The sequence below is a fragment of the Martes martes genome (genome assembly GCF_963455335.1).
Source record: "Martes martes genome assembly, chromosome: 10".
In the NCBI taxonomy this organism is placed as follows: Eukaryota; Metazoa; Chordata; class Mammalia; order Carnivora; family Mustelidae; genus Martes; species Martes martes.
The window spans coordinates 55431799-55450764 of record NC_137898.1 but is presented as its reverse complement, the minus strand read 5'-3'; the positions used below and the strand labels follow the sequence as shown (position 1 = coordinate 55450764).

General features: G+C 44.0%; 2 protein-coding genes across 2 annotated transcripts in view; both read left to right on the top strand.

The window, feature by feature from the left end:
• LOC308350163 (E3 ubiquitin-protein ligase TRIM34-like) overlaps positions 1 to 18966 on the top strand; it is a 49998-nt gene that overhangs the window by 17731 nt on the left and 13301 nt on the right.
• On the top strand, positions 2568 to 3512 carry LOC308350084 (olfactory receptor 52B4-like; the record flags this gene model as incomplete). The annotated part of the gene is made up of 1 exon (XM_080815086.1): positions 2568 to 3512. The coding sequence occupies one exon, from the start codon at positions 2568 to 2570 to the stop codon at positions 3510 to 3512; it is 945 nt and encodes a 314-aa protein (XP_080671212.1).

Below are 18966 nucleotides of genomic sequence, written 5' to 3'. Positions count from 1 at the left end.
TGCAGGTGTGAGAACTAGGAGCCAATTTTCCTTCCGAGAAAGAAAGAAATCAAGGCAACAAGTGAGGGAGCTGGAGTGGAAGAAATAATGTTAGTAAGTGTAAGATTTTTCTTGGCCCCTGAGCTAGATATTTTAAGATACCCCTTCATCTAATATCTTCAGAAACCCCGTGAAGAAGATACTTTATTATTGGCTTCATTTCTTCTTCATTCTGGAGAAAACAGGATGAGATATGGTGCTCTTCTCAGGAGGTGCCCTCTGAGCCACACCTGGAACATTTTACTGATCCCGTCTGTGTACATACCCACCACTCTCTCAATCCGTAAGCCCAGTTAGGACGGATGCCTGATACAGCCCACGCTCCAAACAAGCTTCCTGAATGATTAAGCTAATGAATGAAGGAAAGTTTGCTAGGAAGCAAATGGTGAAATTACATGGTAGTTTCTAGCAGAAGAATCTTCCAAATATCAAGTATTGCACACCCTCCCCCAGAAGTAATGCCTTTTCCCCCCAACTTTCTGTCATTTCTTACTATTTTTTAATTCTTTTTAAAATTTTAAGTGTCCTTTACACCCCGTACAGGGCTCAAACCTACAACCTCAAGATCAAAAGTCGAACAATCTGCCGACTGGTCCCCCAATTTCAGTCATTTCTAAGCTTTGGTCCCCAAGGTGTGAACATTGAGACACAGAAGTCCTGACTATTACCTCTGAAAGTTCTCGTGACCATCTTCCCAAGTGAGCAAAATGTATGTGATGAAGTCCAAGAGATTTCAAACTCATTCCATCAATTATTGTTGTGAAATTTGGCAAGTGATTCATATTCTCTGAGTCTCTCTTTAGGTGTGAAATGGAGACAATGAAAATATCCATTTCCTAGATTGGAGGTCTGCTCGCTACATGATGCTACATGCAATGTGGATACTATAGTTCCTGGAAAAACAATGACTAGGAAATATTAGTTTAATTCCTCTCTGACTGTATTACATTCAGATCCATTCTGTTCCTTAAACACAACTTACTTTTTAGCGTCCAGTTTCTCAGTCAATTACTAGTCTAATAAATCTTCAAGACAGGTAATGGCCACCCCCTGGGTAAAGGGTGAGGTCTAAGTATGAAGTTATGATCAAAGCTCTTCACTGCCTGTGCTCCCCTCCCTGCCTCTCAAGCATTCCCTATGCACCTGTCACCCTCGGCTGGAAATGTTTCATGAACATTCATGCAGGGATCTGTATATTCACCTTTTCTTATGCTGCCTCCCTTCTGATAAATTAGTCAATTTCAAGCATCTTTTACACTCTTCCTAGTCATGCATAATGAGTTTCTCTGTTTATGTATAATCCTCTGTTTGAAAGTGAAATACGTATAGTAATGTTTCTGACTTTAGTTAGTTGGAGGTGAGTATAATTGGCTGTCACTCACTGAGGCACAGACTATATCCTTCATCTTTGCATATTTTCCATTTGCATGTTCCGAGAAGATGAAGAATGTGAGATATGCCAAAAGCTCTAATATTCACAAAGAATATTAGAATAATTCCCCTTAAGAATATATTAAAAAGAATATGTATTTTCAGGGCGCCTGAGTGGCTCAGTCAGTTAAGCATCGACCTTCGGCTCAGGTTATGATCTCAGGGTCCTGAGATTGAGCCCTGTGTCAGGCTTCCTGCTCCTGAGTCTGCTTTTCCCTCCCTTTGTCCCTCCCCCTGCTCATGCTCACTCACTCTCTCTCTCTATCTCAAATAAATAAAACCCCTCTCTCTCTCTCTTTTTAAGAATATGTATTCTGAAATTAGCAAGACAGGAAACAACGTGTGTTGGAGAGGATGTGGAGAAAGGGGAACCCTCTTACACTGTTGGTGGGAATGCAAACTGGTGCAGCCACTTTGGAGAACAGTGTGGAGATTCCTCAGGAAATTAAAAATAGATCTTCCCTATGACCCTGCAATTGCACTGCTGGGTATTTACCCCAAAGATACAGATGTAGTGAAAAGAAGGGCCATCTGTACCCCAATGTTTATAGCAGCAATGGCCACGGTCGCCAAACTGTGGAAAGAACCAAGATGCCCTTCGACGGATGAATGGATAAGGAAGATGTGGTCCATATACACTTATACACTATGGAGTATTATGCCTCCATCAGAAAGGACGAATACCCAACTTTTGTAGCAACATGGACAGGACTGGAAGAGATTATGCTGAGTGAAATAAGTCAAACAGAGAAAGTCAAGTATCATATGGTTTCACTTATTGGTGGAGCATAACAAATAATATAGAGGACAAGGGTAGATGGAGAGGAGAAGGGAGTTGAGGGAAATTGGAAGGGGAGGTGAACCATGAGAGACTATGGACTCTGAAAAACAACCTGAGGGTTTTGAAGGGGCGGGGTGGGAGGGTGGGGGAACCAGGTGGTGGGTATTAGGGAGGGCACAGATTGCATGGAGCACTGGGTGTGGTGAAAAAACAATGAATACTGTTACGCTGAAAATAAATAAAAAATTAAAAAAAAAAAAAAAAGAATATGTATTCTGTAAACAGAAAGTAAGATCCCAGGTCATCTGCTCCAGGCATGACTGCCTTAAACCACACTGGTGTTAGCCACACGGTCTTCCGCTTACTGGGCATCCCCGGGCTAGAGGACCAGCACATGTGGATTTCCATCCCCTTCTTCATTTCCTATGTCATTGCCCTGCTTGGGAACAGCCTGCTCATCTGCATTATCCTCACAAGGCACAGCCTCTGGGAACCCATGTTCCTCTTCCTCTGCATGCTGGCTGGAGCAGACCTTGTGCTCTCCACGTGCACTGTACCTCAGGCCTTGGCCATCTTCTGGTTCCGTGCTGGGGAGATCTCCCTGGATCGCTGCATCACTCAGGTATTCTTTTTCTCTTCCACTTTTGTCTGTGAGTCAGGGATCTTGCTGGTGATGGCGTTTGACCGCTACATTGCCATATGCTATCCTCTGAGATACACCGCTATTCTTACACACGCTCTGATTGGGAAAATTGGAGTGACTATCTGTCTGAGAAGTTACGGTACAATTTTCCCTGTAATATTTCTTCTGAAAAGATTGACTTTCTGTCAAAATAATATTATTCCACACACCTATTGTGAACACATTGGTTTGGCCAAGTATGCTTGTAATGACATTAGTGTGAACATCTGGTATGGATTTTCCATTCTAATGTTAACAGTGGTTTTAGATGTTGTGTTAATTTTTGTTTCCTATGTGCTGATTCTCCATACTGTCTTCCACATCCCTTCTCGAGATGCTCGCCACAAAGCTCTCAACACATGTGGCTCCAACATCTGTGTCATTGTCCTCTTTTATGGGCCTGGGATCTTTACAACCCTTACTCAGAGGTTTGGACGCCACATTCCTCCTCATACCCACATCTTGCTGGCTAATGTTTGCATGCTTGCCCCGCCTGTGCTGAATCCTATTATTTATGGGATCAAGACCAAGCAAATCCAGGAGCAGGTGGTCCATGTGTTGTTTACAAAGCAGAAATAACTTCGGTTTAAAATCTGAGTTTTTGGACTCTCCAGCCATCAGTGAGGTGGTCTCTGGAAGTGGTGGGTGGAAGGGATCCGCTGAAATACTGGGAAATGGCTCAGTGAGTTCTGTCTCTGGGGCAAGTTCACCAGGGGGTTGCAGGACTCACTCCTTTGTCGTCAAAACAACCTGAGCACAGCACTCCCGTTGGAATGAGCAAGCCAGCTCCCGCAAAGACCCTGGGACAGGATGTTTTGATTTTCAGAAGTCTTATATCCTTAATGACTCTAACATGATCTTTAGAAACAGATGAAGTGAGAGCTGTGCTCTGGGCTGGGATTTTGTTCAGCTCTTCCTCAGTGAGCTTCCTCAAGCTCTGAGATGTCTTGTCTTGTGATGTCTCTAAACAATCATATACTCTTTAATGTCCTTCATTTTGGCTAATGACATTCTTAGAATCAGTGATTCCTATGTTTTATAGTTATTCCTATTATATTATAATTTATATCCTGTCAACATGCATGTCTGTAATAAGAGAATGTAAATGAATTGTGTGTTTTGTATTTGGCAGAACAACCTCTGAGGGGATTGAGGGAATGGACACTGGTCCCTCCTGTGATTTCTGAGGGGTGATGTGTGCTGGGGGATGATGAGAAAGGGGTCCTCCAATCTCAATGTCAGGCCATGTTCTTCAGTGATTCCCCTCCTCAGTGGGGCATTCAAGGCCTTTATTGACCTGACTCCTGACGTCCTTTACGGCAACAGTGCCCATGTCACCTCCATCGGACACCAGGCCATTAAGGCCTCACCATTTCCAGATCATGCCACATTCTCCATGTCCCTGCTCTGCCTTGGGATAACCTCCATCGGCTTGTGGAAACGCCCGTTCCTCCTTCCACACCCACTTCTCACCTGGTCTCCTCTGTGACACGCTCTCCAACCACAGCTCCTTCCCAGTGTGCTCTCTAGTTGGTACATCCTCTCAGAGAAAGATCACGTGCTGTCCATATTTCTTTTTTAAATATTCATTTAATTAAAAATCTATGTCCCTTGTAGAAAATATTAGAAATTATGAAAAAAGACAAACATGACATGGAACTCATAACCCCATAAATGTACAGCCCCTAAGCAATTTTATTGTTAAAATTTTGTCTCCTATGGATATAGATCTGTATCTGTATATGTACATATCTTTATCTGCATCTGTATCTATATCTGTGTCTGTATTTTTTTCTCCATCTGTATCTATAGCTTGATCTACTCCTTTATCTACCTGGAAAATATTATATGATACATATATAAAATACTGATTGTACTATGCATATGGCCTATAACTACTTTTCTGCTCTGGCAGTACTTGTTGACATTGTTTGCTTATAATACATATGCATTTATATAATTAATTACTGTGCCTGCATAGTATTTTTCTGCAGGGTTTTACTGTATTTTATAAAACACTATTCTTTTAAGCCCTTTTTGTGCGGCATTATGACTATATATTTACAACTTCAAGGCTGAATTCTATTTGCTGTTTAAGTATGTAGTCCAGATACATTTAGATAAATTATTTTTTAAGTGTTATCTTTCAATATAAGGTGCAAATACTCAGTGTTAGACAGCTGGAAAACAACAAATGTATAGAGAAAATCCCTAGTCAGGAGAAAACCACTGGTAACATTTTGGTATATTGCCTTACATTCATTATTCTTTGCATATATTTTTTTAAACATTTTAAATTTTATTAGACATTTGGAGTGGTCTGTTTTTAACTATGCATTTTAGTGTACTTTTCTTTCTTTACATTTTTTTTATTTGAGTGTAGTTGACACACAATATTAGATTAGGTTTGGGTGTGGAACATAGTGATTGCACAAGTCTAGACACTGTTCTGCATTCACCACAAGACACACAATATTAGATTAGGTTTGGGTGTGGAACATAGTGATTGCACAAGTCTAGACACTGTTCTGCGTTTACCACAAGTACCACAATAAACACTGGGTGCATGTATCTTTTTGAATTAGTATTTTCATTTTCTTTGGGCAAATACCCAGTAGTGCAATTGTCGGGTCATAGAGTAGTTCTCTTTTTATTTTTTGTTTTTATTTTTTAAAGCTTTTTAAAAAATTTTATTCATCTGAGAGATATACAGATACAGAGTACAAGCAGAGGGAGAGGCAGAGGGAGAGGAAGCAGCAGACTCCCCGCTGAGCTGAGAGCCAGACATAGGGCTCGATCCTAGGACTGGAAATTGTGATCTGAGCCAAAGGCAGATGCCCAACCATCTGAGCCACCCAGGCACCCCAGGTTAGTTCTATTTTTAGTCTTTTGAGGAACCTCCGTACTGTTTTTCACAGTGGCTGCACCAGTGTGCATTCCCAGCAACAGTGCATGAGTGTTCCTATGACATCACGTCCTCGCCAAAAGGTTGTTTTTTGTGTTTTTGATTTTAGTCATTCTCTTCAGCTTTTTTCTTACTATACCATTGGAAGTAATGACTTTCATGTTCTTTGCATGTTGGAACTAAAACTGCAAGTCTCTGATATTCTTTTCTAATTCTCAGTAACTCTCTTTCACTAGAAACTCTTACTCTCTTTGCCCAGCTAAGTGTTCATTTTTCAGTTTGCTTGCTCACATTTTGACTGACAGTGGCAGAGGAAGGTTCCGGAGTGCTGGGATGGGTGCCGTCAGTAGCCGTGTAGGTGGGTGGGTCAGCGTTGCCTTTCGCCTGGAGAGCCTCCCTCTTTCCGGTCAGGAATGAGGTAAGGCCTGTTCTGTGCCTCCAGCACAGAGGTCAGATGGTGTCGCCATACTTGGTAATATCCCCAGGTCTCTGGCATTTTCACTGCGGGTTCTCCCTTACCAACTTCTGAACTGACACAAATAGAAGTAATGAGCTGCTTGACCAAGTTGTTTCTGCCAGGAATTTTTCAGTCCCCCTGCTCCCAGCGGATGACCTTTGCTGAGGGAAGGGATATCAAATAGACACACCCAGTCTCTCTGCACGTGGACACACACCTTTATCTCCAGCACTCATCCATGGAAACTGACAGCAATCAGCTTATATCTATTTCCTTTGGACCCTTGCATACCAGTCACTTTATCACAATGCAGCGCCGGCTCTTGAATTATTGACCAAAAAACTCTCCAGGGACAGTCGGGTCTTTCACTCTTTGAAATTCCCAATTCCCCAGTTCGAGATGAGAAAGTGGTTACAGAGTTAAAAAAAAAAAAAAAAAAAAAAAAAAAGACTTGAAATAGCAAACCCCAACAGAAAGATCTGCCAACTAAGGGTCATGCTCTTTTCTACAGAGCCCTCAGCCCTAGAAATGGCGCCCTCTGCTGACAATACCAGGAAGCCTGCGAGCTGCTTCCAGTTTTTCCATTTTCAGGGAAAGACCAGAGAACGGATCTGAATTCAAAATGAAAAAAAAAATCCTGTGGGTACCAAGTGTGGATTCTCACCACCCAGGAATCAGTTTTAGGACTTTCTCCTTCTCATTATTTCTGAAAGTGTATGTGACAGGAATGCCATCTGGTATTTCTGGGGCCTTAGGACGACGCTGGGCCATCGTTAGAGATGACATGTCCACCATGAAAGTCTGGGGGGATTCAGGAGAAACTCAGGGCATAAGGAACCTTCAGTCCGCAGGACTGTCCATGGTTAGTGAGCAAGCAGCAGTAACTAGAACCACCACCAGAGGGCGATCAGAAGCCTCTCAACCCTGGGAACCTGAGATCATGGCTGGAATAGACGTAGGATAATAAATAAAATCTTTAAAAAAAAAAAAATCTTTCCAGCACACTTTTGGGAGCTGTCCATGAAGAAGGAGCCTATAATAGGTTGGCTGCAGAAGGACCCTGATCATCAAGATTCAGAAAATTTAAAACAGAGCATGATTCAATATGTTACCAGGTGTTTGGGGATGTAATTCCCCCTTCTTAATTTTTTGAAGTTGGCATTTTATTTTTTTAAAAGATTTTATTTATTTACTTGACAGACAGAGATCACAAGTAGGCAGAGAGGCAGGCAGAGAGAGAGGAGGAAGCAGGATCCCCGCAGAGCAGAGAGCCTGATGCGGGGCTCCATTCCAGGACCCTGAGACCATGATCTGAGCTGAAGGCAGTGGCTTAACCCGCTGAGCCACCCAAGCACCCCGAAGTTGGAGTTTTAATGTACCTCAAGCGCATTCCACAATACCTTGACCCTGAGGGTTATAGGGAATGCCTGTTTGTAATGTGACCTGAAAAACAGCACAGGACAAAAAGGCTTTACTAGCGTAGGCAGGGGCCTTATCAGTTTTAATAATTTTCGGAAAACCTAAAATAGAAAAGGCATAGAGGCAATGAGCAATTACATGCTTAGTTGCTTCTCCCATTTGGGCTAAAGCAACAGGGAAATAAGAATAAGTGTTGGTAATAACATGGACATAAGATTGTTTATCAAAAGATGGGACCTGAGCGACATCCATCTGCTGAAGGTGACCTTGACAAACCGCGAGGGTTAATGCTAAAGGACGGGACAGGGAGAAAGACAGGGCAAGCAGGGCAGGACTTTATGATCTGATGAGCAGCCTCTCTAGCGAGAGAGAACTGTTTGTAAAGAGCGGAAGCATTTTGATGATCAATAACATGAGACTGAATGGCCTGATCGACCTGCACAGTTGTAAGGAAAGGTGTATGCATGGTCCTATTGGCTTTTGAGCTTTCATGACCAAGGGACGTGGGAGAAGTGAATGAGCTTGAATGTGACTGACTAAACAGGGAGCGGAGCTAGTTCAAATAGGTTTTTGCAAGGTTAAAAATTGTTGCAGGAGAGTAGCATTGGGGGTAGAGCCAAAAGTTGCAGTTTCAATAGTCATAAGAACAGTGCACATGTATTTACTATCTGTATATAAATTGAAGGGGTGGGGCGCCTGGGTGGCTCAGTGGGTTAAAGCCTCTGCCTTCGGCTCAATCAACCAACAGCCTGCAAGAGGCAAGAAACAAAATCCTAACAAGGCTCTTCGCATCCCTGTCTAGTTTTACTCAATTCCTCTGTCTTTCTGCCAGAGTCAGGCAGTCGCCTCCATGCTTGTGTGGTGAGGCGATTAATTTGGTGATTAAGGAGCAGCTGGATACGTGAGCTGGGAATCCATAGGTGCACGTTGACCCTCTCCTACCAACCTATCAAAAGTTAGATTACTTTGGCGACTCCGTTCAGCTTGCTCGAAGCTCCTCGGAACAATCGGATTTCCACAACAAATAGTCTCCCCGGGAGAGGCAGGCACAGCAAAGCATCACCCATCCTTACCAGGAATAGCCTCAGAAGCAGGTCTATCCACTAAAGCTAAAGTAAAAAGAGCTCTAGGGCCGTGCTGAACCAAGTGGTCTTTAATTCTTTAAGAGTCTTAGAAGGTAGTGGTTGATGCTCTCGAATGACCTGACCTTGAGGCTCCATGACTGGGAAGCAGCTAAAGCCCGTGGTCTCCTCCCCACGTCGCTGTGCCTGCAAAGTGCCCACGGTAAAGGAGACTGGACCGGAGCTTTGAGATTAGCTCCAGCCCACCGTATGTGAAGAGGAGGAGGAGGCCGGGAAGGGCAAGCCAGTGCCAGGGAAGGTGTAGAGGGAGCAGCAGTAACAGCTAATTTAGAAAAGGTAGCAAAAGCCTCACCAAAGTCCTCCTCATCCTCCTCCTCAGTCTCAGAGGGAGGAGGCGATTCCCTTCCCTTTTCATACTTTCCTTCCTCCTCCTCTAATTCTCTTTGGTATTCCTCTGGCAGAGGCTGATCCCTTAGCCTTGGCTCCAGAGGAGCAGAGGGCTCCATTTGAGCTTCTGCATAGGTCTTGACCTGTGCATCCATAGGCCCATCATGCTTTCCATCCTTCGGATCAAGACACTCACGGACCAGCCTCCACAAGGGGAAGGTGTCTACTAGCATGTGCAAGGGGCCACCAACAGTATAATGAGCTCACAAAAACAATGCCCAGCCTTTTCCCAAGTAGCCAAATTAACTGTGCCCTCCTCTGGAAACTAGGGACAGACATCCTGGACATATTGTGAAAAATGTTCCAGTTGTGGAGTGTGGACCCGACAGCCTTGAGCCTTATGCATAGATTTCAACATCTGTACTAAAAGCTCTCTCTCCTTGGAGCCTAACTGTCCCATAATTTATTACTCCTGACTAAACGTCTCCCCACAATAATAACCTACTGCGCGCCCTGCACGGGGAGTTCCTTCACCTCTTCACTTTCACTTTAAAGGCGTCTTCTCCTTTGTGGGTCCATGTTGGGGCACCACTTGTCGTGAACCAGCGTGAGAAGTCCAAGGGAAGACCGAGAGAGATGGGTGGGGAATTAAGAAAGACAATTCAGGAAGCTGGGATCAGGAGGTCTCCATGGGAGTCTCCCAGTGGAGTCCCAACATGCATGAGAGTCTTTATTTTATAGTTCAATAACAAGAATGTTTATCAAGGAACTTGAGGTCAGATGACCACAAGTTCCACACAGCTGCTTTACTTCAAAACAAAAGAGTTTATTTGAGCGTATTTACTGAGGGACTCAAGGACCCTGTCAGCTTGACCCAGAGCGCTTATGTAAACCAAAGCAAATAGTGAGTTACCTGCAGGCATTTGCTGAGCTAGCCCTTGGCAAAACTCCCTTGACTGCAAGGACCCTGTCAGCTTGCAGTCAGTTCCTCACATATACCAAACTTGCTTGTCCTTCCTTTCAGGCCATTCTTGTCTCCTGGAAGCATAGCTCAGCGGACAGTGCCATGCCAGAGAAACTCTTGGTACCCTAAGAGGAGTTTCCAAAAATGCCATTTTCTTCTATGTTTAATATATTACATGTCGGTAGATGGTTGTTAAGGAAATAATAAAAAGATGGCAAAGTCATTGCATGGTTGCAAGCCCACTGAATTCATAGAAAAATCAGGTATAAGAAAAATGGGGGGAAAAAAGTGAATAACATTAGTGTTGAGAATTGGATGTTACTCACACAGAAGTGATGGACAGTGCTGAGGTAATTTACACACCCAAACTAGTGATTTACACACCTAACCTAACAAAACTGTCTAATGACTTGTTATCAGAATGATGTAAATTACCAATATTGAATTAAGGGTAAGCAAGCCTAAATGGGCAATTATTGACTCCTTAAAAGTGGTCAAAGCATATGTCTAAATAGAATAGATACAGAAATTTTTATGGGAAAGTTGTTAAAATTTCAAAGCATTTTTTAAATTGTCTTTCTGCTAGGGGCTTGCCCTTGGGCCCCAAGAGTGAGCCAGGTGATGAAGTAGAGCAGAAAGAACAATGGTACCTTGGAAAGCAATTCCAGAGGTGGTGCTTTTTATGTAACCTGGTCTCCAGGAGCCCAGGAGACTAGGATTTCCTTGCTGAGTACAACATAGAAAATTAATCCATCAATTTATTCTCCTCATATGCTCTTCATGGAGGCACAATGTGCTGGGATCATCCTGCACCCAGAAAAGGTGGTGATTCCTGACAGGGACACCCCTGTTCAATATGAGGTCCCATCAAGTGTGGTGTCAAAGGTTATCTCAATTTCAAAGCAGTCCTTTCTTTCCCAGGCCCCCAAAGGCATAATTCCATTCCAGGCCAGTGGTTCTCAACCTGACGCTCAAATAAGAATCACTTGGAGAGACTATATCAAAATAAAAGGCTTCTGCACAGTGAAAGAAACAATCAACAAAACTAAAAGACAATCTAGGGAATGGGAGAAGATACTTGCAAATGACATATCTGACAAAGGGTTACTATCCAAAATCTGTAAAGAACTTATAAAACTCAACACCCCAAAAAACAGATATCTAACTAAAAAATGGGCAGGAGGAATGAATGGACTTTTCTCCAAAGAAGACCTACAAATGGCCAAAAGACACATGAAAAGATGTCCATCATCACTTACTGTCAAGGAAATGCAAATCACAACTACAATGAGATATCACCTCACACCTGTCAGACTGCCAAAAATCAACAAGAAACAACAGATGTTGGTGAGATGTGGAGAAAAAGGAACACTCGTGCATTGTTGTTGGGAATGCAAACTGGTGCAGCCACTCTGGGAAAGGAATTGAGTTAAAAATACAACTACCCTATGATCAAGGAATCACATTATTGGATATTTACCCAAAGAATACAAAAATGCTAATTCAAAGGAATATATGCACTCCCTCATTTACAGAGACATTATTTACAATAACCAAATTATGAAAGCAGCTCAAGTACCCATCAAATGATGAATGGATAAAGAAGAGGTAATATATATCTATAACGGAATATTATTCAGCCATAAAAATAATAAAATCTTGCCATTTGCAATGATATGGGTGGAGCTAGAGACTATAATGCTAAGCAAAATAAGTCAGTGGGCGAGACAAATGCCACCTGATTTCACTCATGTGGAATTTAAGAAAGAAAACAAATGAGCAAAGAAAAAAGCAAAGAGATGCAACTGCCCCTCAGAACAATGTATTACTTAAAATATAGCCCCTGGAAGATTTTACTAGTTACCAAGCACATTTAGATATAGCTTTAAGAAAAACAGGTACTGGCAACAGGTCTTTGGGGAAGAGGACGATATATGACCTTGAAGCCGAGCTGCTGGGGATGCCCTGCTAGCTCAGGTGGAACTCTGCCTGCTTCCCTTTTCCATTATCTCCCCTTTCCCCTCCCCAAAGCGCCTGTTGTTAGTTAGATGAATCCTTTGAATGTGCTTGTTTAACTATAAACTTTACCCTCCTTGTTTGTCCACAAGACATGTGACTAATGTCTGACCTTCATCGACTCTTCTTTTGGTTATTGTTTCTATCTAATAAAAGTGAGACTGAGGAGTTGCTCGCCGCAGCAGTCTTTTCTACTGTTGTCCCTTGCTCCCTTTCTCTTGCAGCATACTTGCTTGTGCCTCATTCTTCTCCCGTTCACAAAGAGAGAAACAAACCAAGAAACAGACTCATAACTGTGGAGAGCAAACTGATGGTTACCAGAGGGGAGGTGGAGGGGGGGGTGGCAGGTAAAACAGGTGCTGGGGATTAAGGAGTGCACTTGTGGGGTGCCTGGGTGGCTCAGTTGGTTAGCAACTGCCTTCAGCTCAGGATATGATCCTGGAGTTCCAGGATGGAGTCCTGGCGTCAGGCTCCCTGCTCAGCAGGGGTCTGCTTCGCCCTCTGCCCCTCCCCCTCCTCTTGTGCTCTTTCTCTCCATTTTCTCTTTTTCTCTCAAATAAAATCTTAAAAAAAGGCGTGCACTTGTGATTGAGCACTGGGTGATGTATGGAAGTGTTGAATCACTGTATTGTACACCAGAGACTATAGTATACTGTAAGTTAACTAATTGGAATTAAAATAAAAACTTAAAAAGCCAAAGTTTTACATCTGCATGACTACTGCACAAATAGGAATTAGAAAATAATACTCCAAAAAGTTGTCTTGGTCCTTTGTAGCCAGCTCTTCCAACACCCTCCTTCCCTGGTCTGCCCAACTCCTGGCTATTTCCTACGGGGTGGTGGTGTGCTCTTTGGGAGCAAATGGAAGGGGGGACCTGAGAGGATAATTTAAAATTGGTAGGCTGAACTGACAGCCTGTGCACAACCATAAAATGGGCGAGACTCTTGGTGCCTGGCTGGCCCAGGAAGCAGAGAGGGTTAAATCAGCCTCTCAACCTCAGCACCCAGCACCATGGACATGTTGGACCAGATCATCCTTTGCTGTGGGAGGTGTCCTGCAGAGTGGTTAGCTGTACCCCTGGCCTCTACCCACTAGATGGCAGTAGCATAAGCCAGGTAGGACAACCAAATCTGTCCTCAGGCTTTGCCGAATGCCCTTGGGAGGAGCCCTCCCTCCCCCAGTTGTGAACTAATGAGCTGAAGCATTTCTCTTCCAGTGGCCCTGTAGGGGGTGCTCACTGGGTCCACAAGCTCCTTCCCCTTTCGTTTTCCTTTCATCGCTGAGGATTTCACTTTCATTTCCCCTCCAGCAGCTCAGGAGGAGTGGCTTCAGGCCGACCCAGCGGCCTGTTTGGTGAGGAAATGCTGACCGCGCCTGCCCTGGCTTTTCTTCACCACTTAAATCAGGAGCCAAGACTTCTCTGCTGGGACTTCAAGGTGCGTGGGGAAGTTAGTGGGGGGCAGGCAGTGGGAGACGTCAGAAGGGAGGTACCATGTGAAGGTATGTGAGTTTAGTGTGTGGCCCAGTCTCGGTCTGAAGGGAGGAAGAGCCAGTTTGTGGACTTTCTGTCTGAGTGCAGAGTCCTGATTTTGGAGATGGACGGCCTGGAGAAAAAGGAGCGCCCAACAGGTGGGGGCGTTGTTTCTTTCCTGGAGGGGCCCATCTTTCTCCAGGCTGCATCCGCCCTGATCCCTTCCTGTTCTGTAGTTTGAATTGTCTGCATCACGGGGGAGAACTGGAGTCCTTTCCTTCTGTCATGCTCTCTTCCTCTTTCTCAAAGATGAACAGAAAGTTATCTTCTGTTCTGCCCGGCTCTTCCTGCTTGAAGAAAAGCCGGCAGAAGAGGTCCCTGTGTTCTCAATGTTTGAAAACCCAGGCTCCTAGAGCGGAGCACCAGACAGAATGGAGTTTGGGGGGCAAGCATGCAGGGCTCATGTTGAAGCTGATTCTCTCATTCCCTGCCCCCTGCCCGGAACCACCTGAAGGGCTGTCTGCGGCCTTCCCGGGAGGTCTCCTCAGCTGCTGGCCTGTAGGGTGATGTGGCTGCCACCTGCTTCTGTGGCCCCCTTTCACCCTGTGTCCTTCCGAGTGTCAGTCTCAGGGGTCTCCCTGCACATCCCTGCATAGGCCGCTATCCTCTTGCTTGCAGGAGGCTTGGCATTCCTCCTCTGCAGACACACCGTCGTTGCATGGTTACCTCAGATCCTTACCATTTTTCTTCATTCAGAGCTAATGAACAGGAGCTGATTATTCTTCAGAAGGAGCCCAGAGATCCAGTGGTCTTGTTGAGAAATCTGCGTCATGACTGACAGTGATGACATCCCATCTTGAGCTCACTTGGGAGCAATGTTCACATTGATGGGTTGGTTACATACCTTCTGACACATGTACCTCCAGTACCCCTACTTTCCAGAAGTCTCTTCCTGGGGTCTATGCTTTACTCCTGGATAGGGTCCATTTCTGCGCAGATACTGATGTCCCCCAGGGTCCAACACAAGGCCCAACACGTGGCATGAAATTTATTTATTTATTTATTTAAACAATTGATTTATAGGAACTAAAGCTGCTGGTGTAAAAAAAAAATGCAATGAATATGCATTCAACATGGAGTAAATGTTAAATACATATAGGAGCTTACAGTTGTATTGGGGAGAGATTGTAAACAGACAAATAATTGATACGTATACAAGAAGGGGACTAATATTATGGGATAACAGTTTTTAAGTGTCAAATGTAATGACTTGGTAAAGGCCTTGCAACTGTAAGTCGTTTTCCTGAAGGCATCCTCGTGAGGAGATACTTGAGTAGAATCCTAAGAATGTGAGGGATTTAAAGGCCTTAGCATGAGTTTCCTCCGGAGATTGAAAGGAGGCCCCACATGGGCTGAGGCAGAGTAGGCCAGGAGGAGGAGGAGTTAGAGGGGTTAGAGGTAGGAGGAGAAGGTATGTCATGTGGCCCGGACTAGTGGTGATGAGGATGGGCTCACGCTGGACGACCTGGATTTGAGCACAAGGGTGACAGGACTGGTGTCTGCTCTAAGGAGCACTCTAGTCAGAGGTGTGAGAACACTGATGGCCGCACACTGAGGAAGGGCAATGATAGTTTCAGGGAGAACCATTTCCCAGAATCCACACAGGAGACCAGGTGGCTCCTGCCAGGGGAATGGCAGTGGAAATGGTTGGGACTGATTTGAAGAAAACACTCTTAGCATCTTCTGATGAACCAATGAGACCAGGAGCAATTTAATGAAAGTGATCCCATGTTATAAAATGAGTTTTTTTAAAAATGACTTTTTAAAAATCACTACTTTCTAAAAACATATTCACCAGAGAGCTAGCGGTCTTGGAGAGAGGGTCCTGAATGGAGGTCTTGGGGGTGGGGAGGTGCAAATTTAGTCCTGGATTCTAAGGAGTTGGCTAAAGCAGGAATTCTATTCAATAGAGAGTTATGGGAAGGGGGAATTGCAGTATTTCTGAGTTCCCCAGGTCTCTACATGACAAAAACAGGTCCATCTTTCCCCACAGGCAGTTCCTGGCCCAGGAAACCGTGAGAAGTGTCTAAGACACTGAAACTTCAGAGAACATCCTTCCCTCCACGCCACTTCCTGGAGACACTTTTATTTTACTGTGTGACCTGGGGAGAGGCAGAGAGTTGCATTATCATGAGTCCAGATGTTAGGAGAAGACTCCAGTGTAGGATACAGTTATCTGACACTTGTGACAGCCAATTTACCTGGGACTCCCATCAGGCAGATAGTACTTGTATTCTCTTCTTCTTTTACTGATCACTGCTGGGCTCTTGGGTCACTCTTGGGCATTGGTGGGGTCACTGCCCTTGTGTAGGGGCTCTGGCTCCTTTGTACCTTCCTCCTCCTGTGGCCAATGTGATGACAGTTGCTTTACCATCAACTTCTTGTAGCCCCACTGTGAACATATGGGGTTTATAACCTCATAGTAGAATACATGGTCCACTCCCCTGTAGACTTTAGATGTTTCTCAGCATTGGTTGGATACTGAACAGAATGAAAGATAACAGAGAACCCCACACCTATGGTTGGCTTATAGCTTCATTTGTAAGCAGGTATTACAATATTATCATGTTGTATAAACTCCTGCTCTTGCCAGTCAAACCTCTGCTCTTGCCAGATTAGTCAAAGCCTAATCTGACCATAGTCACTGTGGCCAGGAGCTGACAGCATATGGCCTTTGGACAATTTTCAGTACCTGTACCGTTGGCTATATCACATTGACCAGCCCACTTTCAGCTTTATTTTTCACCAGGTTCACTTCATGGATGATGGGAGAAGTGAGCCTATTTATCTCCATACAGCATTCATCATGCCCCTCTTTTCTCTTTTTAAAGCAAAGGGAAGGTTATAGTTTATTACAAACCTCGGTTCTTTTTTTCATTATCGGACCTTTTCAACTGTGTTATTTTCCTAAGGTTTTATAACAAATTATGGATTAGAACCACAGGACTTTATTCTCCCACAGTTCGGGAGGCCAGAAGTCCAAAGTCAGGGTGTTGGCAGAATTAGTTTCTTCTGTAGGTACTGAGAGAGAATCTGTTCCACATTTCTCTCCTGGCTTCTCGTGGTTTCTAGCAATCCTTGGCATTCCTTGCCTTCTTGCTGCACTGCTGCAGTCTGCTGCCATTCCCACAGAGCCTTCTTCCCTGTATGTGGTGTGTCCTCTCCTCTCCTTTAAGGACTCTGGTCATTGGACGTAGAGCCCACCTATTCCAGCATTGCCTCATCTTAACTTGATTATGTCTGCAAAGACCTTATTTCTAAACAAGGTCACATTCACACAGGTGATGTCGATGTGGGGAATAGAGTTCAATCATTTAAGAGTTTTGAGGAGGATCATGATTTAATTGAAAACATTTAATGTTTTTAAACATTTAAAACAAGTATCGTGGGACGCCTGGGTGGCTCAGTGGGTTAAAGCCGCTGCCTTCGGCTCAGGTCATGATCCCAGCGTCCTAGGATCGAGTCCCGCATCGGGCTCTCTGCTCAGCGGGGAGCCTGCTTCCTCCCTTCTCTCTCTGCCTGCCTCTCTGCCTACTTGTGATCTGTCTGTCAAATAAATAAACAAAATCTTTAAAAAAAAAAAAACAAGTATCGTGACTAATATCTACTGAAAGCTTCCTTTTTATTTATTTTTTTTATTTTTTTCTGCTTCACAGTTCCTTGTCTATAAGTCTGGGTTCTGAGAATCAGCAGCGTCTCCATGCTGTCACTGTGATATGCCTTCTGACTGACTACCAGCAATAGTTTTAGTTTGGTTTGCCACTCCCACTCATGTGACTTAGCAGGGCAGAAACCAGTCAGGTTCACACAGCTCAGCTGAAGCATACAGGACAGGAGACTCAGCATGGCAGCATGGCTGCCTCATATGAGCTCTCAGTGAAGGTCCTTATAGTGTAGGAGATACTTTATCCCCTTCATCAGGTCATTTATGAGAGAACAAGACCATAAGGTATGTATGAAACTAGCATAATTTAGGGTGAGTCTTGCGCCAACAGACTGACTACCTTATAAAAGAGCCATGAGCATAGCTTCCGGGACCCTATAGGCAAATATTTCATTATACGAGCCACAATGCACTTGTGGAAGTGGAGGTCTGTGCTTACTGAAAATAATAAAAATAAGACAAAGTGGTTGGAGAAGGTAATGTCAGTGTCCTTTTTATGGGAAGAAAAGACTTAAGCCTGATGATGACCCTCTGTTTCCATATGTCCAACCTAACTCCCAGTCCTGTCCCTTTTATCTTACCATCTCTGTCAGCCTCATCTACTTCTCTCCATTCCCTGCAACGACTGTCCTACAAACTTCTGTCACCGATCCCTGCTCTTTGGAGAGAGACTGTGTCTTTCACATTGTTTAGAAAGTGTCACATTTTTTGGTCTCTGCTGGCACATTAATGCCAAAAGTCTAGCAGCTCTCTGCACACCAGCCATATGGGCATTTTAAAACCTGTGGAAGATGTTGTGCCTTCCATCAACAGGGCATTCATAGATGTGACAACTTCTCTCTAAAATGTATTTTTCCTCTTCCTCATTCCATATCCTTTCCCGCTACTTTTAGTTCAACCTTTACTTATTCAAGGAGGATATCTTTGATATTCTCCTGTTTGGCAAATCATTAGTTCCCTTTAAACAGGGACCTCTGGGTGATAGCGTTTATCACACCTAACGGACCTCTGAAAAAGAATCCTGAGGACATTGTATTCACCCTAATCCAACTTACTGAATGAAATAATCTTTATAAACTACTTCATTCAATTTGCATGTTTCAATAAAGTACTCTATTTCTCAAGGACTTTTGTATAAAGAATAAATAGGTCAAAGTGATTTATAAATTGTAACTGGTTCTACAATTCTTAGTGGTAAAATTCTTTCCCTGTTGTGGCCTTGACTGTTTCTGTGAGTGTCTCTGGGAGTGAATATGAGATAATGGAAGGGTTCTGTATGGAACAGATAATATGTGGAGGTAAGCTTTTCTTATGTGGAAACTATCTGTTGTACCAACATTTACCTACTGGAGAACAGATAATTAATGGAACAGAAAGATGGAATGCTGATAAAAAAGAGGTCTAGTCACCTATGGAGAAATGAGGAGGTTCTTTTTTTTTAAGATTTTATTTATTATTTGGCAGAGAGACAGTGAGAGAGGGAACACAAGCAGCGGGGGTGGGAGAGGGAGATGCAGGCTTCCCGCTGAGCAAGGAGCCAGACGCAGGGCATCTGCAGAAGGCAGCCGCTTAACAACTGAGCCACCCAGCTGCCCCGAGGAGGTTCTT